This window comes from Bufo gargarizans, chromosome 1, assembly GCF_014858855.1.
Source record: "Bufo gargarizans isolate SCDJY-AF-19 chromosome 1, ASM1485885v1, whole genome shotgun sequence".
Taxonomy (NCBI): Eukaryota; Metazoa; Chordata; class Amphibia; order Anura; family Bufonidae; genus Bufo; species Bufo gargarizans.
Window position 1 is genome coordinate 13,830,370 of NC_058080.1, and position 26,029 is coordinate 13,856,398.

At 43.4% G+C, this 26,029-nt stretch overlaps 1 protein-coding gene across 1 annotated transcript; it reads left to right on the plus strand.

Moving 5' to 3' along the window:
• Positions 1 to 1,616: 1,616 nt before the first annotated feature.
• On the plus strand, positions 1,617 to 22,476 carry LOC122926155 (vomeronasal type-2 receptor 26-like). The gene is made up of 2 exons (XM_044277812.1): positions 1,617 to 1,633; positions 21,447 to 22,476. Exons 1-2 carry the CDS (start codon positions 1,617 to 1,619, stop codon positions 22,474 to 22,476), a joined length of 1,047 nt encoding a protein of 348 aa, XP_044133747.1.
• Positions 22,477 to 26,029: the final 3,553 nt, after the last annotated feature.

Sequence of the window (26,029 nt, forward strand, 5' to 3'; positions counted from 1 at the left end):
CCCCCCCCTCTGTCTGTTACCCCTAAAACACCGCGCTGCCCCATGCGCCCCCCCACACACCGAGCACTCGTGTTTGAATTTACACTTCGCTCCGAATTTGCATGTCCCATCATTGAATCCGAAACAAAGCCCTTTCGCTGCTGCCGCCGCGACATTGGACTGCCCTCCACCTCCTGCATCCCCCCGAAAGGACTGGCCCTGTCTCGCCGGCGCCGTAACCTTTAACCACAGTGCGATATCCTTATGGTCCCACTTGATTTCTGGCCGCACCGCCTTCCGCTGCCGGAACTGTTCGTCATACCGCAGCCATGCTACCCCCCCATACACCCTGTACGCCTCCCCTACGGCATCCAAGTAACAAAATAACGCCGAACAGCACTCCGGCGCCTTCTCCCCAATCACGCTCGCTAATATCGCGAACGCCTGCAGCCAGTTTGCAAACGTCCGCGGTATCAGCCGGTACCTCCGCTTCTCCTCCTCCTCCTTCTTACCATCCTCCCGTCTCACCCTGTCCAGGTTAAACTTGTCCAAGGGGAGCAGAGAAAAAATCTCCACATACTCCCCCTTCCAGATCTTTTCCCTCACCTCCTGCTTCAAATGCGCCCCCAAAGGGCCTTCAAAGCAGACATAAACCTCACCTCTCGCCCTATCATCCATCCGCACCGTCTCGTCCTCCGCCGCCCCCCCCCGCCTGCGTCTGCACCGACATGCCCCCCGACCCTACCCCCGAACTGGCTCCCCCAAACCCACTCGCGCCACCAGAAAAACCAGACACCCCCCACGCTGGTAACGGAGACGTACCCCCCATCCCCCAGCCCGCAAGTAAACCTGCTAGCCCGCCTAACAACTGCCCCAAACCCCTGCTAACATCTACGGGGGGGCCCCCAACACCCCCAGCCCCCCCCATAATCTGCGCTAAAGTTCCCCAAGAGGCCTCACCTGGCTGCCTGGGTGCTGTGTCCCCACCAGCCGAAGATCCGGAATCCAGCAGATCATTCCTCCGCGACGCCGCCTCTTCATCCAGTCTCCTAGCCAGCCCCAGGCTAGAGACGTCAGGACCGCCATCTTCACCGGCTACAGCAGAGTGGGCGGAGCTTCTTCTCCCCTGCATCACGACCACCGAAGACAGGGGCCTGCTGCCGGCCGTTGCAACTGCAGCAGCCCCGCTCCTCACGCCGTCCTGCGCACGCCGGGAGGCCTCAGCCCCCGATCCTGGGCAAGAGGCCCCCGCACCAGGTCCTTCTCCCCCGGCGTCCACAGCTGAAGGCCGAGGTGACCGGGCCCGGCCACCTCGCAGGCTCCGCCTCACGACCGGATTCCTCCCACGCCGGGAGGCACTCGAGGAAGCGGTCCCCGCCGACCCCCGGCGTGGAGGGTCCCTGGAGGGGCTCCGCTTCCGGCGCTGAGCCTTAGTGGGGGGCTGAGACGTACGAGACGCCTCCGGGCTGTAGCGCGCCGGCGGCCCGGCCCGCCGCGGCCGGACTGATACTGGCTGAGGCCCAGCTGGAGCCTCCGCCGCCCCCCGGAGCATCTGCTGCACCTGCGCCTCGATCCATTCGGCGCCGCAGACCTCCGCCGCTGCCCGCAGTCTGGAGATGGTCTCCTCAAGCTGATCCATGCCAGTAGAGTACAGGTACCAGTTCTCTCTGACTCTCCACAAAATGGCCCCTGTCTTCCACAATGCTTCCCTATTTAACCCCTTGACCCCACCCCTACACTCAAACCACCCAATCCCCACACCAGGGGTCTCCCTAAACCAAACCCCTGTCATGATGCCCTCCCCTAAGGCTACGCCCTTCAGTCCGGCCACAGCTTTATTGCAAATTTGTCAGATCATTTTGCCAAAACTCTCCATTTTCCAGCTTTAGATGTAGGACTAGTAGTTGCTCAGTCAGCACTGAATGTGTCCTCCCAATGCTGTAACTTGATGAGTCACTATATGGGAGACTATTGCTTAATTAATACTGTTGTATGTGGCCATGTAAGTATTCTGTGTGACCTTTAAGCTTCAGAAGACCTCTGAAGATATTGCTCTTTTCAGCAATTAGTGATACAGTAGCTTGTTTGTGGGATCACAAGCTAACCTTTGCTCCACAGGTACTTCAGTAAGTTTTAGGTGTACTAGTTGCTCTTCCTTGCACCACTTTTGTTCGGTATTTACCACTGAATACAGGAAACATTACCCATTAGACCGGCCATATTCTAGATGCCCTGACCCAGTTATCTAGCCATCACAACTGTACTTTATTATATCCAAATGTTTTAAATGTTTTTATAAATTTAGCAAATCTTTTGGTTGACTGTGAGCAAAAAGCAACGGTACTGTTGTGAGGAGGCATAACTTTCCCACTAAACCCCATACTCCCTCTTCCTCTAAACCCAACCATTTTTCTTGCACCTTAATTGTTTTATATACATTTTATTATTATAGAAAACTAGAATACATTGATATGCTCCCACAAATGCCTTAGTTATACAATCTGGCAATTCAAAATGGAAACATTATAAAAAGTATGTTGATTGTAAAGCCAAGCTCTAGAACACATTGAAGTATCACAATTTGCTAACTTGTTATATAATAATTTTCTTAGGTTTCATACGCTGACTGTATTTTATTTACTATCCCAGATGCCACAGTCCCGGTGTAATGAGCCGTGTTCTCCAGGACACAGGAAAGCTTCTAATGAAGGATATCTGGCCTGCTGCTATGACTGTGTCCCATGTTCTGAGGGAGAAGTGTCCAATACAACAGGTAAATTAAGGACACATTCATTGATTCTACTAGTTAGGAATTTGTCCAGAATTTCCCGAAAACTTCTAACAAACTTGTTCTATGAGAATGAGAGAGAACCTAGAATGCTAATTTGGGTTTTCGAGCAACAAATATGCGTTGTCTGAGGGGTCATCTTTCTGCAGCGTTTGCCAACACTAGGGGTCTCTTTAAGAGGGAAAAAATGACTTGTTTTGTCGTGACTCCAGTTGCAGTGAAGCAACAAGGGCACAAGGCCCCTTTTAGTGATGTTGTGGATGGTACCCAGGTGTAGGAATGAAAGAGTGGTGCAGGGTGGCCCAAATGTCCTTCAATGGTGTTGCATGTGTTATGGTGCTCCTACCTGGATATGCTGGAACCTCAGGCATTGGCTCCGATGCTGAAAAAAGGGGGGTAGTAGTAGTTGGGGATTAAGAATAAATTGAGTCCAGACCTTCTGATGAGGTTGATAACAGCTTTACTTGAATAAACTTTTCTCCAAACGATTTACAGGCTTTGTCTTGGTTTCCAGTAGGTTTTGGCATTAGCTGTGGCAGGCAAACTCCTCTCTGCTACGTCTGTTGCTCTCTGGCTCTGATGTGCTAACAGGATAGCTGTAGCATTTAGCTTTCTCTGGGTGCTGTACTTCTCTCTTGTAGTCTGGTCTGGCTCTAACTTTACCCAGGGAACACTTTACTCCTGGTTTATGAGGCTTCAGACTTCGCTCTCCAGATCCATCTGAGCTGAAAGTGCTCCAGTTGGCCTGGGCAAGGCTCGTCCAGCAGGGACGGGCTCCTACTGCCTTCCCCTAGTAGGAGGTAAACTGAACTAACTAGTCCCTCCCTCTCTTAGAGCTAGAATGGAAATAAAGGTTCCAGTCTAGGTAAAATAGCTCTGCCATTTATGCTGCCATCTGCGGGTGAACAAGGCATATTACACTTAATAAACAGTTACAGAATAGAGAATGCACATAGTGAAGACCCTGCAATAAATACGTATGATGACATGAGGTTAATCATAGGAGACAGTAGCAGGATGCAGAAGTGGTAATGCACCTAAAAAGATAGCATTTAGGAATTATAAAAAAAAAATGAGGATGACAGACAAATTTATAAGATTAGGCAGAGAGAGGCCAAACAAGTTATAAGAGCTTCTAAAGCACAGGCAGAAGAGAAATTAGCTCAGGCAGGGAAAAAAGGCAATAAGGCATTCTTCAGATACATAAATGAAAAAAGGAAACTAAAACAAGGAATTACCAAATTAAAAACAAAAGAAGGAAGGTATATGGAAGAAGATAAAGAACTAGCTGACTGCCTCAATGAATACTTCTGTTCAGTTTTTGCAAAGGAAAATGAAGGAAAAGGACCTCAGTTAGGAAGGAAGACTAATAAATCTTTTGATGCATGTGTCTTTACAGAGGAAGAGGTTCTAAGTCAACTGTCTAAAATTTATAAAAAATAAGTCACAGGTGCCTGATGGGATACACCCAAAGCTATTAAAAGAGCTCAGCGGTGAACTAGCAAAACCATTAACAGATGTATTTAACCAATCACTGGCAACAGGAGTCGTCCCAGAAGATTGGAAATTAGCAAATGTTGTGCCCATTCACAAGAAAGGTAGTAGGGAGGAATCGGGCAACTATAGGCCAGTAAGTCTGACATCAATGGTGGGGAAATTAATGGAAACCATACTTAAGGAGAGGATTGTGGACCATCTAAAATCCCATGGATTGAAAGATGAAAAACAGCATGGGTTTACTTTAGGGAGATCATGTCAAACTAATCGTATAGATTTTTTTGATTGGGTGACTAAAATAATAGATGGAGGAGGTGCAGTAGACATCGCTTATCTAGACTTTAGTAAGGCTTTTGATACTGTCCCACATAGAAGGCTTATCAATAAAGTGCAGTCATTGGGCTTGGACTCCCATATTGTTGAATGGATTAGGCAGTGGCTGAGGGACAGGCAACAGAGGGTTGTAGTCAATGGAGTATATTCAGACCAAGGTCTTGTTACCAGTGGGGTACCTCAGGGATCTGTTCTGGGACCCAAATTGTTTAATGTCTTTATCAGCGAAATTGCAGAAGGCCTCGATGGTAAGGTGTGTCTTTTTGCTGATGATACACAGATTTGTAACAGGGTTGATGCTCCTGGAGGAATACACCAAATGGAAAAGGACTTAGGAAAACTAGAGGAATGGTCAAAAATCTAGCAACTAAAATTTTATGTTGATAAATGCAAGAAAAATGCACCTGGGACGTAAAAACCCAAGAGCAGAATATAAAATCAGTGATACAGTCCTAACCTCAGTATCTGAGGAATGGGATTTAGGGATTATGATATCAGAAGACTTAAAGGTAGGCAGACAATGTCATAGAGCAGCAGGAAATGCTAGCAGAATGCTTAGGTGTATAGGGAGAGGAATTACCAGTAGAAAGAGGGAGGTGCTCATGCCGCTCTACAGATCACTAGTGAGACCTCACTTGGAGTATTGTGCGCAGTACTGGAGACCATATCTCCAGAAGGATATTGATACTTTGCAGAGAGTTCAGAGAAGAGCTACTAAACTGGTACATGGATTGCAGGATAAAACTTACCAGGAAAGATTAAAGGACCTTAACATGTATAGCTTGGAAGAAAGACGAGACAGAGGGGATATGATAGAAACTTTTAAATACATAAAGGGAATCAATAAGGTAAAAGAGGAGAGAATATTTAAAAGAAGAAAAACTGCTACAAGAGGACATAGTGTTAAATTAGAGGGGCAAAGGTTTAAAAGTAATATCAGGAAGTATTACTTTACTGAGGGAGTAGTGGATGCATGGAATAGCCTTCCTGCAGAAGTGGTAGCTGCAAATACAGTGAAGGAGTTTAAGCATGCATGGGATAGGCATAAGGCCATCCATTATATAAGATAGGGCCAGGGGCTATTCATAGGATTCAGTATATTGGGCAGGCTAGATGGGCCAAATGGTTCTTATCTGCCGACACATTCTATGTTTCTATGTTTCTATTACATTTCTCCTTATGCAAAGCATCTAGTACTGTATGTGGAGTACATGTGCTGTAAATTGAATGCCAGGCAACACCCCTCTGGGTTTTTGGATAAGATGTTTGAGTTGGCTTTCCTAAAAATTTCTGACGGAGGCAGATGTGACATAAGCTAATTTTTATATATTTTTCTCTGATAACCAGAAGAGCATTGACTGGCTTACTCCTTATGCTCACTGAGCACCCCCCAAAATAAAAAATAGTACCCCAACCAAGGCCTCTTAGGCATCCAAGCAAATGTTTATTGGTCTTCTCTAAGGATGAGTGAACCATTTCGTGCCAAATCAGGTTTGGTCCAAACTTTGCTATTTTTTGGATGGCAGACGAACCAGAATCTTTTCAGGTTAGGTTTGGATGAATATATTAAAATGGAGCATAGAACCATTTTATCGAACATGTCAGCAAGAAAAAAGCACTAGAGAGGAAGAAGAAGGGTTCTAGTATGACCCTTAGAGGAAGTAGGGGGAGGGCTTGCCTTGATTTGCTCCTAGGCTGACAGACAACCTGGTTGAGCCAATCAGTGCTGCATCAGGCAGGGAGGAGCCTGAGCACAACGTCATTCTGTGCTGGGCTGTGAATGATGGTGGTTGGGTCTTACAGTGTCTGCCAGAAAACAATCATAGGAGGTCAAGTACAGTCAGAAATCAATCAAGCTTGAAGGGAAAGGTTAGAATAGGGAGGTAGGGAAGATTTCAGCCATGGAGTGAGAAGAGAGGAGCCTTTGTCTTCTAGCAGAACTGCAGCTGCTGCAAACCTCAAAAGCAGCTAACTTTTTAGTTTGAAAAACTGTATACATCAGTGATTCAGAACATAATATTTGGGCTAAATCTTTTTCTTCTCTCCACACAATCCTCAATTGTTCATTTCTGTTTATTCTATCTCCACACAGTTGGAATCTCATCTTCTTTGGTGAGTTCAATTGAATTAAACCAGCATATAGGTCAGTGATGTCGAACCTTTTAGAGGCCGAGTGCCCAAACTGCAACCCAAAACCCACTTATTTATCGTAAAGTGCCAACACGGCAATTTAACCTGAATACTCTAGTTCAATATAGTATATATTCCATGTACTTTATCATTTAGCTATTAAAGCCTGCCTACATTCAGTGCCCTGCCTGTGCTGTTCATAGTGCACCCTGCGCTGATGAATGGCAGGAAAAGCGTAAGGCATATTGGTACACCATAGACTTTTTTCACAGTGCGGGTGCCCACAGAGAGGCTACCCGTGCCATAGGTTCGCCATCACTGATATAGGTGATTAGTACTCCAATACACAGGGCAGGGCAACAATTTACCTGTGACTGATAATATGATATTAAGGGTCAGGCCTGGCCCTTAGTCTTCTGTTTCTCTTCATTTATCTCTCCACATTGTTGGAATTTTTTGGAGAGTTGTTCAATCTAATTTAAGCAGGATATGGGTGCTTAGTACAACAAAACCCTGGGTAGCGCCAAAAAGTATCTGTGAGTGATAACAAATTTAGGCCTTAATCTGTTTCCTTTATTTCTTTCTCCACCTGTTTCCAAATTTTTTATATTTTTTTGGAGTTGTTGTTTATATTCAAACCAGCATTTACTTGATTACGACACCAATAGGGTAGTGCAGAACATTATCTGTGATGCCCAAAAATCTCAGGGCTATGGAATGTTTCCAAACAAAAGACCCAGAGCCAGAATGTGGGTAGTAGCAGCACCAGCTATCCGGCAAGAAGTAGTAGTAGTAAGTGCAGTGTCCCACTCCGTGCTAGAAGTGGACCCTTAAACAACCGGATCCTTTCTGTAGTTTCACTGTCCAACCAGTGACCAACTCCACTGTCCAACTAGTGTAACTCCGGGACAGAGTTGCACAATACTAATCCTTCATCTGCAGGGCTTTGACAGGTGAAAGATAGGGTTTAGCCACCGCTCCACTCCTTTTAGGCAGGGGTAGCTTCAGGAAATAGATGGAGATCGTCTTCCCTTTGCTCCCGACCTCACTGCTGTAACCCTCCCTCTGCCTGTGGTCAGCAAACCGTAAGTTACAAAATAGTTACACTATATCCAATTTTATTTTAAACAGCCCGCTAGGGTGTATGAAATTATTTTCTTTTGATTATATATTTTTTAATTCTATGTTTTGGGATGAATTTATATTTTTATATGCTAGTATTATAGGTTAAGTTTTAGCGAAAATTGTCATTTCACAATGATAATAATACATCAAGCGATCAGAACATACGGAGCATAGCAAATTTGAACAGCAGGTGGCGAAAGAGAGCAAAACAAATCCAAAAAAATATTAAACAAGGTTAGAGCAGGTAGGTCCCCTGAATATTGGTAAATGGGGGATGGTAGGTCCCCTGAATATTGGTAAATGGGGGATGGTCACTGAAGATAAGGAAATGGCAGAGTTACACTGGGGGACATTTACTAAGCATGTTGCAGAATTATGCAGAATAATTTTTGCGCTAAATATATTAATTGGCTTCTCAGGGAATTAAGAAAATTTACATACATAAATATTGCTTTATTATAAATATATTCCCATATACCTTTCATTAGTTATATGGCACGTTTTATCTAGGGATTAGTCATTAGGAGAAATAAAATGGCCTCAGTCCTATTAGTACACACTAATCACTAGTGATGGACGAATATCTGCCGGGACGGTTCGCGAACGCGATCAAATGTTCACGAACCGCAAGTTCGCGGCGGGTCCCATTCATTTTAATAGCAGGCGAACCTGAAAAACCTTCAGCTCATATTTGCAGCCAAGAAATAATTACTAGAAGTGCACAAATTGTCCCACAACATGGACAGTGACACCAGATGTATTATTTGAATTTGCGATCTCCGTTCATTATTTTTTTCAATGCAAAATATCGGCAATGTACCAGTGAAAATGTGGCAAATATGCATCAAAAGTCACAACTGTGGTCTATTAGGGGTGACTTAAGCCATTTCCCAAACTCGGTTTCCGTTCCAACCGAATCCTAGTTCGGGAAAAGTTTTTTTACCGTACAAATTAATTTATGAAGTTATTACCCGAAGTCTCGTGAAACTTAGCGAAGCAATAACTTCGGTTCATCTGAGCCAATACATTCAAATTCTATACGGAACTTCTGCTCCATACAGTATTGGAACAAAGTTTTATGCGAATCGACTTTGGATGTCTTATCTGAAGTCAATTCGCTCATCCCTATTTATATATACTACAGAGTTATATATTATACAAAATAAGAAAAATGGCAGCACAGACAATAGCAATGAGCTGGTGCAATGCCCTATGGAAACAAGCAATTAACCACTACTTAAAATACAAAAAAGGGCAGCACTCCGTAGTAAAAATGAAAAACCTTTTATTCATCCATGTGGTACAGCAACGCTTCAGCTCAAAAAAGGCTCTATTGATGAGCTGAAACGTTGCTGTACCACGTGGGTGAATAAAAGGTTTTTCATTTTTACTATGGAGTGCTGCCCTTTTTTGTATTTTTTATATATTGTGGGGTTTTGCTCTGGTAGACAGGCTAGCCGACGCAGTATAGAGACAATCACAAAGTCTTTAACTTAAACAGTTCGGTGTTTATTCACACATAAGGAAAAACAAAAATGACCGTTCACAGTCTTAGTGTTTGTTCACACCATGCAATGTCCATAGAACAAAATCTTTACCTGGTTAACAGTTTTCCACATCAGGCTTTAGGGGCCTGTTTCACGGAATGCGACTCTTAGCCCTTTAGCACGGCACAACTTTACAGGTCCCAAAACACAGAGACTCCCAGCTTCTCTGTCAGATGGAGGATAAACCACACCCAGCTGAGACTACTGGCTGGGTTTTTTATATAGGCCAAAAAGGACTTGTCCGTACCTTGTGCAGAATAGACATGTATACCGGCCTTAACCAGCCACTGTTATACTACAGCGCAATTTCTCATTCTTGTATTTAGGATATTTCACACTATTTTGGAGTGTACCATATAAAAAAAAATATTTAATGAAAACAAAAAAACTGTGTTGGCTACCTCCTCCACTGCCGCTTCCACCTACACCGCTACGTCCACCGCCTCCTCAAACTTCTACTCCATATGGAACTACACCTCATAAATAAATAAATAAATACAAAATATTTTTTTATATTTGTACGCATTTTATTTTATTTTATGGCATTTCACTACTTTGTGTGTTACATTTTCGGGTGAAATTCACCTATTTTTGGGTGTGATGTACCAGTGCGATACGTAGTAGACAGGTTAAAAAAAAAAATTGTCTGTTACATTTTATGTGAAATTCTACAATATATGGGTGTGATATAACCCGGCTGTACCTATGTCACGGCAGACGTGCACTCAGACTCACAGGTAAACCACCAACCAGGCTCTAGGCGAGAGGCAGGGGAAGGGTCACCTCCTAGCTAATCCCTGACATCTCTCCCTGCACTGCTCAACCCACATGCAAACCTTGGTGGTAGGTATGATGTGTCCCCGTGCCTGGGCTGAAACACCCTAAATTCCCTGAGATGGTGAAGAGGGGAAATAGGAGCAGCCTGCTTGCACAGAACCTGGATGGGAGAGATGACACAAAAAAAAACAAGACAGCAAACAACAAAACTTGAAACCACACTTTTCTTTCTGAGCTGGAACAGACAACCTTCCTTCCTAGCTTCCAAGACCAGTTATTCCTATAATCCGCTCAGAGCACTGGGATGGAGTGCTATTTAAACTAATGATCCCACCCAGTGCACCTGAGGCGGATCCAGCACAGCTCCAAAACAAAACACTAAACTCGTGCTGCTATTCTAGCCGACCTCCGCACATAGTCAGAGCTGGGCATGACAGCACCCCCCCTTCTACGGGTGACATCCGTACACCCCGGACCAACCTTATCTGGATGGGACCTATGAAAAGCCTTCACCAGTCGGCTGGCGTTGACATCCAGCGCCAGAACCCACATCCTCTCCTCAGGGCCGTAGCCCCTCCAGTGCACCAGGTACTGAAGGGAACCCCGAAGAATTCTAGAGTCGAGAATCCTGGAGATCTCGAACTCCAAGTTTCCCTCGACTAGAACAGGAGGAGGAGGAGGCAATGGCGATGGTTCCACCAGTTTCACATATTTTTTTAGTAAAGACCTGTGGAACACATCATAGATCCTCCAAGTCTGCGGAAGATCCAGTCGAAACGCTACAGGATTGATCACGGCAGAAATTTTATACAGATCAATAAATCTTGGACCCAGTTTCCAAGATGGCACTCTAAATTTGATATTTTTAGTGGACAACCACACCAGATCACCCACACACAGGTCCGGACCAGTCACACATCTCTTGTCAGCCATTTGTTTATACCTCTCACCCATCTTCTCCAAATTCCCTTGAATCCTCTGCCAGATGGAGGATAAGGCAGAAGAGAATCTCTCCTCCTCTGGCATCCCAGAGGAACCTGTCCCAGAAAAGGCACCAAACTGAGGATGAAAACCGTATGCGCCAAAAAATGGCGACTTACCCGTGGACTCCTGCCTACGGTTATTCAACGCAAATTCTACTAAGGACAAGAATGAGGACCAGTCCTCCTGATTCTCATCCACAAAGCACCTCAAGTAGGTCTCCAGGTTTTGATTAGTACGCTCCGTCTGACCATTCGACTTCGGATGAAAAGCCGAAGAGAATGATAGTTGAATGCCAAGCCAAGAGCAGAATGCCCTCCAAAACCTGGAGACAAACTGCGTGCCCCTATCAGAGATCACATCCGATGGAATACCATGCAATTTCACAATATTATCCACAAAAATCTGCACAAGAGTCTTAGCGTTAGGCAGACTAGTTAGTGAAATAAAGTGAGCCATTTTACTGAAACGGTCAACTACCACCAAAATCACTGTTCTCCCGGAGGAACCCGTCAGATCCGTAATAAAGTCCATAGACAAGTGCGTCCAAGGACGAGACGAAAGAAGTGGAAGAAGTGAAGAAGTGAACCAGCCGGTCGAGTATGAGCAACCTTTGACCGAGCGCAGGTTTCACAAGCTGTCACATAATTCTCAATGCTCTTACGTAACCCTGGCCACCAGAACCTCCGGGACACCAGATCACAGGTGGACTTACCACCAGGATGTCCAGCAATGACAGTATCATGATGTTCCTTGAACACCTTGTATCGCAGGCCCTCAGGAACAAACAACCTCCCTGGGGGACAAGAACCAGGAGCCCCCTCCTGGGCTCCCAACACCTCCATCTCCAATTCAGGGTACAGAGCGGAGACCACCACCCCATCCGCTAAAATCAGCGCAGGATCCTCTGAATCACCTCCCCCAGGAAAGCTGCGAGACAAGGCATCTGCCTTGACGTTCTTGACCCCTGGGCGAAAGGTAACTACAAAATTGAACCTGGTAAAAAACACTAACTACCCTTCTAAGTTAATTTCCGCTCTTTATAAGAAACTTGCCCTCTCCACTTTGAGTGTCAAACCGGCAATAATAGCACTATGGGAAAAGGACCTGGGAAGACAATTCTCTCAATCGGAAATGACCAAACTCTTCATTAATCCACACAAACTCTCAAGATGTGTCCGAGTGCAAGAGAACGGTTACAAGGTTTTATCTAGATAGTATAGAACCCCAGACAAGGTTTCTTTGTACTATCCTAAGACACCAAACAAATGTTGGGGATGTGAGGGGAACAAAGGCTCTTATTTCCATATTTGGTGGGATTGTCCTCTGCTAAATCCCTGGTGGAGGAAAATATTCAGTTTAAGTAACAATATATGCAATACCAACTTCCCTATCTCCCCTGAGATTGCCCTATTATCTTTCGGCATAAGTGGGGTAGACATTCACAAAAAAATCCTCTTCTCCTTCCTGATTTCGGCGGCACGACTACTTATCCCCATAAATTGGCGTAGCCCAGTCATCCCCACTATTGATCATTGGATAGCTAAAGTGGACCAATTTTATCGCCTTGAAGAACTCTTACATTGGGAATTAAAATCCAGAAATACATTCCTACGTATTTGGTCTTTATGGAAATCGTATAGAAATTTTGCTTTTGCTTAATACCTCATATGCCATATCCAGGTATTCAGGCGTTCAAGTCTCAGGTTTTTGTTCTATTCATAAAATAATATCTGTAATTGATATTAATATTATGTCCTTATACAAATGTAATATTTGTAACTTAAATGTTACATTGTTTTTGCACTATGATGTAAAATTTTCACAATATTCATATGTACGGATATTTTAAAACAATAAAAATTGTTTATAAAAAAAAACACAAAAAAAAAAAACTGTGACCATCTGGCCTGCCTAGGGTTCAGACGCTTGGCAGATTGCAGGTAAGCCAAATTCTTATGGTCTGTATATACCGTAACGGGGTGAGACGCCCCCTCCAACCAGTGACGCCATTCCTCAAAGGCCAACTTGATAGCCAACAACTCTCTATCTCCAACATCATAATTCCTCTCGGCGACCGAGAGCTTCTTGGAGAAAAAGGCACACGGGACCCACTTGCCAGGGGATAAACCCTGTGACAGCACCGCTCCAACCCCCACCTCTGATGCATCAACCTCCACTACGAATGGCTGAGACACATCCGGCTTCACCAGAATGGGAGCAGACGCAAAACTCTCCTTAATAGCCGAAAAAGGCCTGCGATGCCTCATCCGACCAAACAGAGACGTTGGCAGTGGCACCCTTCTTGGTCATATCAGTGAGAGGTTTTACTATGGTGAAATAGTTCGAAATACATTTTCTATAATAACTCATAAACCCCAAGAACCGCATCAAAGCTTTCTGAATCTCTGGTCGGTCCCATTCCAGAACCGCCCGGACCTTTTCGGGGTCCATACAAAAACCAGAATCAGAAAGCAGGTATCCCAAGAATGGAAGCTCTTGCACCGCAAACAAACATTTCTCCAATTTGGCATATAATTTATTCTTCTGAAGGATCGTCAAAACCTGTCTCACATGATCCTGATGGGTCTTCAGATCAGGAGAATAAATTAAAATGTCATCCAGGTAAACTACTACGAACCTCCCCACCAAATGATGAAAGATGTCATTGACGAATCGCTGAAATACTGCTGGCGCGTTCGTCAGCCCAAAAGGCATAACCAGGTTCTCAAAATGACACTCGTGCGTATTGAAGGCCGTTTTTCACTCATCCCCCTCCTTGATTCTAATCAGATTGTAGGCCCCTCTCAAATCCAACTTGGAGAACACCTTGGCTCCAATAATCTGATCAAAAAGATCAGAGATCAAAGGCAGGGGATATGGATCCCGGACTGTAATGTGGTTCAATTCCCGGAAATCCAAACACGGTCTCAGTGATCCATCCTTTTTCTTCACAAAGAACAAACCTACTGCCACTGGAGACTTAGATAGTCTAATATGACCTTTTGCCAAACTCTCGGCGACATACTTTCGCATGACCTCTCTTTTGGGTTGAGAGAGGTTGTAAAGCCGGGACTTTGGCAACTTAGCCCCCGGAATGAGATTAACTGGACAATCATAGTCTCGATGAGGGGGCAATTCCTGAGCCCCACCCTCCGAAAAGACATCCGCAAAATCTGAGAGATACTGAGGTAAAGCCGTAATGGACAAACCAGAGATAGATGTGCCAAGACAATTATCCGAACAAAACTTGCTCCAACCAATGATTTGTCTCGCTTGCCAGTCTATAATTGGGTTATGTTTAGTCAACCATGGCAACCCCAAAACTATAGGAGCTGGCAAATCCTTCATGACAAAACAAGAAATAATTTCAACATGTGAATCACCCACCCTTAAGTGAATACCATGAACAATGTGGGTAAGGCTCCTTTGAGAAAGAGGGGAAGAATCAATTGCAAAAACACGAATCTCGTTCTCTAAAGTGCAAGTACTTAGTCCTAGATTTTGAAGGAAAAGAAAGTCAATTAGGTTTACCCCAGCACCACAATCAAGGAATACTTCAACAAAAAAAATTCTTGACTCTAGCGCCACCATGGCTGGAAGGAGAAAACGGGAACTGCATGGAGCTTGCATACCTGCCTGCTCCACCACACCATTCATGCTACCAAGTGTCGGTTGTTTTTTTTTTTTTCTCTTCCACCTGCGGTTTAACATAAGGACAAGCAAAAATAAAATGACCACTCTTTCCACAATAGTAACATAGATTGTGCAATTTCCTAAAGTCTCTACTATCAGAATGGCAAGAAACCTGACCCAACTGCATGGGTTCCTCCGCTACCCCAGAGTTACCTGTAACATCACCGGGGGAGCCAGTAGAGACAAAACCACTCACAGAAGGGATCCCTTGCACGAAGGGAGTCTACACCTCTCTCTGATACGTCTATCTAGCCGTACTGCTAAAGACATGGCGTTCTCCAAAGAGTCTGGGTATTCATAAAAAGCAAGGGCATCCTTCAATCTTTCAGATAACCCCTGACATAACTGACTACGTAACGCAGGATCATTCCACTCTGTTTCAGTAGCCCATCTCCTAAACTCAACACAGTAAGCTTTATGTTCCCCCTGAAACAAATTACGTAATCTCGACTCTGCCATCGAGACCCGATCTGGGTCATCATAGATTAATGCCAGAGCCTTAAAAAAATTCTCCACTGTCCGGATGGCCCGAGAACCAGGTGGTAGAGAAAAGGCCCAGGATTGCGCGTCCCCTTTAAGCAGAGAAATAATTATACCTATCCTCTGACTCTCATCACCTGACGACGATGGACACAGCCGAAAGTACAATTTGCAGGACTCTCTAAAACGGATAAAGTCATCCGTACCCCCTGAAAATCGATCAGGAAGAGCCACTTTAGGCTCCACACAAATTTGACCTGCACCAGATGCCAGAGCATTCTGACACTGTGTGACCGAACCACGTAGCTCCGAAACCTCTAGGGATAGCCCCTGCATGCGGTCAACTAAGGCTTCAATTGATGCCATCACAAAACCGCTGAGCAATGACAGTCAAAGTTAGGGCGGATTATAATGTCACGCCGGACGTGCACTCAGACTCACAGGTAAACCACCAACCAGGCTCTAGGCGAGAGGCAGGGGAAGGGTCACCTCCTAGCTAATCCCTGACCTCTCTCCATGCACTGCTCAGCCCACATGCAAACCTTGGTGGTAGGTATGATGTGTCCCCGTGCCTGGGCTGAAACACCCTAAATTCCCTGAGATGGTGAAGAGGGGAAATAGGAGCAGCCTGCTTGCACAGAACCTGGATGGGAGAGATGACACAAAACAACCAAGACAGCAAACAACAAAACTTGAAACCACACTTTTCTTTCTGAGCTGGAACAGACAACCTTCATTCCTAGCTTCCAAGACCAAAGTGATTCCTATAATCCACTCAGAGCACTGGCATGGAGTGCTATTTAAACTAATGACCCCACCCAGCGCACCTGAGGCGGATCCAGCACGGCTCCAAAACAAAACACTAAACTCGTGCTGCTATTCTAGCCGACCTCCGCACATAGTCAGAGCGGGGCATGACAACCTAGTAGACAGGTAAAAAAATTAATTACATTTGTTACATTTTCGGGTGAAATTCACAAATTTTTGGGTGTGATGTACCACTGCTATACCTACTAGACAAGTTAAAAAAAAATTGTCTGTTACATTTTCAGGTTAAATTCACCAATTTTTGGGTGTGAAGTACCACTGCTATACCTAGTAGACAGGTTAAAAAAATTATAATTTGTCTTTTATATTTTATGGTGAAATTCTAAAATTTTTGGGTGTGATACCCCGGCTGTACCTATACACAAACAAAGGATGAACTGAGACTAGATAGGTATAGTAGCAAAATATACATATACTTTATTAGACAATACATAAAAAAGTTTAATTATATGTGATGTATCACATCAGATAAAAAGGTGGACTACACCTGAGGGGACATAACATAATTGATTACAATTAGAAAAATAGGGCAGTGAGGCTAACACTCAGCTAAAATTCACAGATGTCCAGAAAAAGTGCAAATGCATATCTCCGAACTTGTACACATATATACACGCACATAAGACCTATTTCACATGTAAAAAGTTTTTTATATATCACAAGTATCCACAATTTTACTGGTGTACACATATGTATCTCCGGAAAAAAGGCTGCCAGTGCATCAAGTTGGGACATACACGTGTATAGCAGCTGGACAAACAAAAAGTCCCATGCCTCAATCACAGCAAAAAAGTGCGTATGTGCATATTATCATCCATCATAAAAATAGAGATACAAAACCAGGTCCCATAGAGATGAGTGAACATATACAGTACAGACCAAAAGTTTGGACACACCTTCTCATTCAAAGAGTTTTCTTTATTTTCATGACTATGAAGGCATCAAAACTATGAATTTATGAATTAACACATGTGGAATTATATACATAACAAAAAAGTGTGAAACAACTGAAAATATGTCATATTCTAGGTTCTTCAAAGTAGCCACCTTTTGCTTTAATTACTGCTTTGCACACTCTTGGCATTCTCTTGATGAGCTTTAAGAGGTAGTCACCTGAAATGGTCTTCCAACAGTCTTGAAGGAGTTCCCAGAGATGCTTAGCACTTGTTGGCCCTTTTGCCTTCACTCTGCGTCCAGCTCACCCCAAACCATCTCGATTGGGTTCAGGTCCGGTGACTGTGGAGGCCAGGTCATCTGGCGCAGCACCCTATCACTCTCCTTCATAGTAAAATAGCCCTTACTTTCAAAGTTTTCCCAATTTTTCGGACTGACTGACCTTCATTTCTTAAAGTAATGATGGCCACTCGTTTTTCTTTACTTAGCTGCTTTTTTCTTGCCATAATACAAATACTAACAGTCTATTCAGTAGGACTATCAGCTGTGTATCCACCTGACTTCTCCTCAATGCAACTGATGGTTCCAACCCCATTTATAAGGCAGAAAATCCCACTTATTAAACCTGACAGGGCACACCTGTGAAGTGAAAACCATTTCAGGTGACTACCTCTTGAAGCTCATCAAGAGAATGCCAAGAGTGTGCAAAGCAGTAATGTGTGTGTTTGGGGTGTTTGGGCTCATTGTCCTGTTGAAAAATAAATGATGGTCCAACTAAACGCAAACCGGATGGAATAGCATGCCGCTGCAAGATGCTGTGGTAGCCATGCTGGTTCAGTATGCCTTCAATTTTGAATAAATCCCCAACAGTGTCACCAGCAAAGCACCCCCACACCATCACACCTCCTCCTCCATGCTTCACGGTGGGAACCAGGCATGTAGAGTCCATCCGTTCACCTTTTCTGCGTCGCACAAAGACACGGTGGTTGGAACCAAAGATTTCAAATTTGGACTCATCAGACCAAAGCACAGATTTCCACTGGTCTAATGTCCATTCCTTGTGTTCTTTAACCCAAACAAGTCTCTTCTGCTTGTTGCCTGTCCTTAGCAGTGGTTTCCTAGCAGATATTCTACCATAAAGGCCTGATTTACACAGTCTCCTCTTAACAGTTGTTCTAGAGATGTGTCTGCTGCTAGAACTCTGTGTGGCATTGACCTGGTCTCTAATCTGAGCTGATGTTAACCTGTGATTTCTGAGGCTGGTGACTCGGATGAACTTATCCTCCGAGGTGACTCTTGGTCTTCCTTTCCTGGGGCAGTCAGCATGTGAGCCAGTTTCTTTGTAGCGCTTGATGGTTTTTGTGACTGCACTTGGGGACACTTTCAAAGTTTTCCAAATTTTTCGGACTGACTGACCTTCATTTCTTAAAGTAATGATGGCCACTCGTTTTTCTTTACTTAGCTGCTTTTTTCTTGCCATAATACAAATTCTAACAGTCTATTCAGTAGGACTATCAGCTGTGTATCCACCTGACTTCTCCTCAATGCAACTGATGGTCCCAACCCCATTTATAAGGCAAGAAATCCCACTTATTAAACCTGACAAGGCACACCTGTGAAGTGAAAACCATTTCAGGTGACTACCTCTTGAAGCTCATCAAGAGAATGCCAAGAGTGTGCAAAGCAGTGATCAAAGCAAAAGGTGGCTACTTTGAAGAACCTATAATATTACATATTTTCAGTTGTTTCACACTTTTTTGTTATGTATATAATTCCACATGTGTTAATTTATAGTTTTGATGCCTTCAGTGTGAATCTACAATTATCATAGTCATGAAAATAAAGAAAACTCTTTGAATGAGAAGGTGTGTCCAAACTTTTGGTCTGTACTGTATGTACATGTCACCTTAAGGGCAAATGAGATTACTGCCAGTGCCCTAAGAATAGAGTCATGTATGGGTACATATGCATATACATATACATATACACAGGAATCGATCACCTAAATAACTGTATCTAAATAGATAGAATCAAAAAATCACAGAGATCGATCCCTGCAACCAATCCAAGAGTAACTAAATTATATTACAAAGACATTGGTTTGCAGAGCAAAGAGAAGCCTCACACTATGAAATTACATACCCATATAATGTGAAACAGTCCAAACTCAGGCGAGCCACGTACCCCGACGCGCGTTTCGGCTGGAATGCCTTCTTCTGGGGGATGTGGCTCAACCTGCAATGTGTCTATATTTAAAGTGCCTAGCTCACCTGTGTATAATCTAGATTGAATTCGCAGACTGCTACATTTGCCAATAATTACATCACTGGAGGGGAAAATTCTAAAATTTTTAGGTGTGATATACCCCGGCTGTACCTAGTAGACAGGTTAAAAAAAAATTGTCTGTTACATTTTCGGGTGAAATTCAACAATTTTTGGGTGTGAAGTACCACTGCTATACCTAGTAGATAGGTTAAAAAATAAAACAAATTTGTCTATTACATTTTCTGGTGAAATTCAACAATTTTTGGGTGTGATATACCCCGGCTGTACCTAGTAGACAGGTAAAAACATTTCACTAATTTGTCTGTGATAACCGTGATCAACATGGTAGGTGCTTTGATTCCGTGTGGCGGATCATACTGGTGGTGTGGAGATTGCTAGTGTTCCCACCCCTACTCATTTAGCCTCCAGTGTACAGTCTTCCCCCATTATGTTCCCATGTTTGAGTTTCTATTGTTCTGGTTTGAGGTAGTTTATTAATAGGATGTAAAATATGTTATGTTTTTTGTTATTTATGAAATGTTGAGTTCTTATTTTGGTATGGCACAGTTTGCTATTTAAAAATCATTTTTCGGCCCTACTTTCCTCAAAAAAGCCCCAGACTGCGGTACACCTACTGCTTGGCAAGGGAGATTTGCGCAAGGGGGAACAGTTTGTTGTGGCCCGCCTTCTCCCTTTCGCCACCCCACAGCCTCTTCCAACCTGTTACGGTGCTGTGGATCCCTCCCCCTCTGTCCTGCTGTCCACCCTTGGCTTTCCACCTTCCCAGGTTGGGTCAGTAATGTCATCGTCCCCCATCTCCAAATCCACTTCCTCACTCTGGTCATCCTCCTGACTTGTGTTGACCTAACAAGACCCTACTTATTGACAACTGTGTCTCATCCCCATCATCCACCAAGTGAAACACTAATTGCCATTCCCCCTCTTCATCTTTTTCTGACTTTGGAGACTGAAGAGTTTGGGGATCAGTGCATAAGATATCCTCATGTCCCTCTTCAGGGAGGGTCAGCTCACCTGCAGGCCCTCACCTACAATTTTTGGTGGGTCAGCTCACATGATAAATTCTTTTTTCTATGTTTCAGACTTGGAAGGAAACATAATTTGCTTTCCTTCGGTGGTGAATCTTTCACACATGTTTTTTTTTGTTGCAGGATTCGGGTTTTTATATAGTTGCACTGGGGTAAATATTTCAAACTAGCCGGTGCTGAGCGACATTCCCTGCGCTCAATCTGCAGAGTAACGTTAGCACATCCAAAATCTAGGTGTGAAATGCAAGGTAATTTTTTCGTAGCCGGTGCTGACCGCCATTCACTGCGCTAAGGGTGGGTCCACACTAGCGTTATGGAGTCTGTTACTGGAAAGAATGTTTCCTAACAATTTTTCTAATAATTTTTTTTTTTGGGGGGGTTTGTACATATTTTTGTCAGTCTGTAAAAGGGTCGTACAACTCGGACAACATGGTTCCCAGCAGCGATATTGGAGTCCAAGATGCATCCAGACATGGTTCCCCTGCTGTTCCTGATCGATTTCAGAGGTGTTCCCATCTCTTTCAGACCTTTTCCTATGAACCAGGCAGCCTCTCCTCATCCGAGCAGGTGGTGCCTGGTTGTCTCCAATTGACTTCCATTATACTCGGGTGCTGGGCCTATGTGTTCGGACCGAGTACCCGAACACCCGAACACTTTGGTGCTCGCTCATCCTTAGTCAGTATGATTATGGAGAGATCAAATAAATATATTTTTATGTAATACTAAAATCTAGATGATACTGATCTTGTTTTGTACCATATGAAGCTTATCTTAGGATGTCCCATCACATAGTGTGCCTGGAGGGTCCTTAGAAGTGATAATGACACTATTGCAGTGTCCTATGTTACTCCATGTTGCTGGCCAGTGAGTTGTAGAAAGTTATTTGAATAATCTTTCTTAGTGAGCTGTTAGCCTTCTTGTGCCTGGTGATTCCTATAGACAAGGTAAGTCATCTAAGGCTGGTAGGAGATCCGATGGCCCAGATCAAATATAGCTAACAGCCACAGACTTCAGGAAGCTCATATATGAGGCACTGTCTTTAATGTGTGCATGTACGTTCCCCTAGCATTCTTTTTTCAGAGTGGTGGATTATTTCCTGCATTCCTTGTATTTATCCTATTTTATTACTTTACTAAACATTTTAGCATACTATACAGGTAACAATATTATTCACATTTCTATTTTAATTTTTGATATTGTAGACAGTGAAACCTGCCATAAATGTCCTAAAGAAGATAGGCCCGATGAGAAGAAAGTGAAATGCATTCCCAGAATATATGAGTTTCTTTCCTATGAGAAGGACATTCTATCTTTCATATTTTTAGGAATAGTTGTATTTTTTTCTGCTTTGGCATTGATCATATTAAGAATCTTCATTTATTACTGGGACACACCGATTGTTAAAGCCAATAACCGAACTGTGAGCTTCATCCTCCTGGTCTCCATCTTGATGAACTTCCTCAGTGTCCTCTTATTCCTTGGTCGTCCAGTGGACATAACTTGCTTACTGAGACAAACATCATTTGGCATCTTCTTCTCTATCGGTGTCTCTTCTGTTCTGGCCAAAACTATCAAAGTTTGCATTGCCTTCAAAGCCACCAAACCTGGAAGTATCTGGGTGAAGTGGATCTCATTCAATGTGTCAGATTATGTGGTCTTGGTGTGTTCTTCTGTACAAGTTCTCATATGTGTTATTTGGTTGTTGATGTCTCCTCCGTATGTAGAGTTTGACCATCACTCTTATCCTGGGAAGATCATCGTTCAGTGTAATGAAGGCTCGGTCATCGCCTTCTACTCCATGTTGGGTTATATGGGGTTCCTGGCAGCTGTGAGCTTTGTTCTGGCTTTCATGGTGAGGACATTACCGGACAATTTTAATGAGGCCAAGTACATCACCTTCAGCATGCTGCTGTTCTGCAGTGTCTGGATCACCATGATACCAGCCTATCTGAGCACTAAAGGGAAGTACATGGTGGCTGTGGAGATATTTGCCATATTAACCTCCTCTGCAGGCATTCTTGGTTGCATATTTCTTCCAAAAATATATGTTCTCCTTTTAGAACCTAGTTTGAACTCTAGAAAAGCAATTTTGGAGAAAAACAAGATATAATGCATTACATGGTGTATATTAGTATCAGTTTAACTTATTTTCCTTTTTTTAGTATTTGTCGTTTCCGTTTTAATAATTGCCATAATTAAAAATAAAGTAGATTTGTCTAGATTCCTTCTTAAATGGTTGAAATACTTCCTAAAGCGCTAGCAATAAATTATATTAAGACATCTCTAAAACTGTCACCATTCCTGACCAGTGATGAGCGGCAGGGGCAATATTCGAATTTGCGATATTTTGCGAATATTTGGGCGAATATTCTTCATATATTCGCAAATTCTCGAATTTGCGATCTCCAGTCATTAATTTCTTGAATGCGAAAGTCGGCAATCGGAAAATTTGCGATAAAAAAATCGCGATACGAAAATTCATGATGCGAAAATTTGTGATCAACACTACTCCTAAAGTCAAAGATATTGAAGCCTTCTCAATGGCCCACAAGCAAGAAGCAGTAAAGGATCATGGGTACTGATGAAAAAAAAATTAGAATATTTGCGATTACAAAGATATAGCACTATATTCTAGATGTTCGCGAATTCTCGAAGTCCCAATATTCCCGAAAAAAAATTTGCGATTGGAATATTCGCAATCAACACTATTCCTGACAGATCTGTGTTAGTAACTATTTATATTATCAATGATTAGAGATGAGCGAATCAAAGTTGATGAAGTGGAATTTTATCTGAATTTCAGGAAAAATTTGATTTGTCCTGAAGTCAAATTTCCTTGCAATTCGTGGTAACGAATCACATTTTTTCTAAAATGGCGGCTGCCCATGTTAGAATGAGGAACTAAGAACTCTGGGAACGAGGGATCACCCACAATGCCATGCATGCACCCAATCAGCAGCCAGCCCTGTGATGTCACAGCCCTATAAAAAGCCTGTTCGTGCCCAGTCTCCGCTATTGTACAGTAAACTTGGTGCAGGGAGAGACGTTACAGGCACTAGGAACAGTGTTTAGGAAAGACTTTATAAAAAATAAAAATTAAACTATTGAGCAGTTCATGGAAAGATTATTCACAGTGAAGGGAAAGGATAGGAAGGCATTATCCACACTGTAGGGAGAGAGCAGGGACCAATAGGAGAGTGTAAAGCTTGGGACAACCTAAAAGCAGTAGTCTAACATCAGTTTAGATGCTAAATTAGTGCAGCAAGATGTAATAGAATAATAGTACTATTCTATTACATCTTGCTGCACTAATTTAGCATCTAAACTGATGTTAGACTACTGCTTTTAGGTTGTTTTAAACAGTAATAGCAATAATTTTAGCATCTGTTATTGGGTTGAAAGTGCAGATAAAAAACATTTTGAGGTGTATTTATTTTGAATATTTAAAAGTAGGTCCATTCATCCTTGCTTTTGGGGTGAATGTGCGGTCTGATAGTATTGCTCTTTTCCCCTTAGAATTGTACAAAATGTTTCCGAAGCAGGTGGAAGTAGCAGCAGAAGAAGGGGTCGTGGCAGCAGCAGTCGCAGAGACGGGCCAGAGCTGACAGTGTCATCTAGCGGTCGTGTCTTGACCAGCAACCAAGCGGTCCTTGGTAAACCGAAACTAACAAGTGGGGAATGGTATAAAAATGTAAATTTATTAATAAAAATACAAAAGATGGAGCTGCTACAGAATTACAAGAATGCAGAGAAGCACAGGGTCACGGACGCCACAATACACCAAAGTGTCAATGAATAATGACACATATTACAGGTACCAGAATAAAGTGCTGATGTGCATTTAAAGGTGACCAAAATGGTCCAATATGCAGTTGCTACACGATATCTTCAAACAAATAATGCAATTTGCCCTGTTAGTAGCAGGGAAAAGGCACAGCGTATCCACACATGGCGTTGAAGCCGGAAAGCAACAAACCATGGAAGTGAGATTCTCTGGTGAAAAACACTATGTAAACAGTAGTTGACATGGATGTATGAAGAGACTCACTATGGATACGTGCAGAGTCACTAGCAGGGTTAAGACAGGGAGATATCAATGTAGAACGTACCTGAAGACATGGTGGTGAGTGGGCGTGAGGACCCTGAGCGCACAACCTCGACGCGCATATCTCCCTGTCTTAACCCTGCTAGTGACTCTGCACGTATCCATAGTGAGTCTCTTCATACATCCATGTCAACTACTGTTTACATAGTGTTTTTCACCAGAGAATCTCACTTCCATGGTTTGTTGCTTTCCGGCTTCAACGCCATGTGTGGATACGCTGTGCCTTTTCCCTGCTACTAACAGGGCAAATTGCATTATTTGTTTGAAGATATCGTGTAGCAACTGCATATTGGACCATTTTGGTCACCTTTAAATGCACATCAGCACTTTACTCTGGTACCTGTAATATGTGTCATTATTCATTGACACTTTGGTGTATTGTGGCGTCCGTGACCCTGTGCTTCTCTGCATTCTTGTAATTCTGTAGCAGCTCCATCTTTTGTATTTTTATTAATAAATTTACATTTTTATACCATTCCCCACTTGTTAGTTTCGGTTTACCTTGGATGTTATACAAGTGGTTTTTGTTAACTGTCTAGTCGACGGGTGGCCTTTTGTAGGTTAATACCAAGCGGTCCTTGAATGGTTGACTTGTTCTTCTACTTTGTAGCAAGTGACATCAGACACCCGCAGCCAGGAGTTCCTCTGACACAAACCTTAGTTGGCATGGACTGAGAAGAAGCTCTGTGCCCCTACATGTGCTCAACTTGCCTCTTTTATCAAGAAGTATTACATGTCGTCGGCTCGACTCCACTTTTCAGCGAGGACGAGATTCTAGAGGACAGTCAGCAGCTACTGCCCAGCCAAGATCTGGAGGAGAGATCCGCTGCTGCTTCCACATCGCTAGTAACCCACATCCCCTGAAGAAGCCACCTCTGTGGCGAAACATGTCGGGAGGGGTGTAATAGTGCTGCGCTCCAGTTAGACAGTTCACAGCTAGGAATCCTAGGGAGCGATGGGAGTAGCTGAGGTTCAATCAGTCAGATCTATGTGTGTTCACTAATGTTTATACTTTCAAGGGAACATCTGATACTGTTTGGTTGAGACAGAGGACAGACAGGGGCAGCACCCAGACAGCTTGCAGTAACAGTTTTTCTAACTGAGCTCTGATGCTCAGAGCATATTTTTACATTCTCAGGGCAATCGATATAAGTGCGAAGCCTATGACATAAACAGGCAGAAATTAACTGCGAATGAGTTGTGCAGTTCAATTTCGGTACTATTAAATCACTAACAGTGCATGCCCGATACCGAGATAGGTTGCATGCATGTGCTGATTGCCAATGGATTAAGTATAGACAAACTACTGCAGTGTCTGCCTGACCCTCATTGTCAATAAAGCTCAACACTGTTGCCAACAGTTTTCACAGACTTTGATATATTAGGGATACGCTATACCCTTATTAAAATTAACAACAATTTAATAACACAGACTGTTACGATCCTCTCGGCAGGAGAGGGTGAAACCGCCGTTTAGAAGAACTCCCCCCCAAAAATGATACCAAGCTCTGTGTTGAGGGTAAATCAGAATCACCTTTACTGAGGGCTACACGCCCGT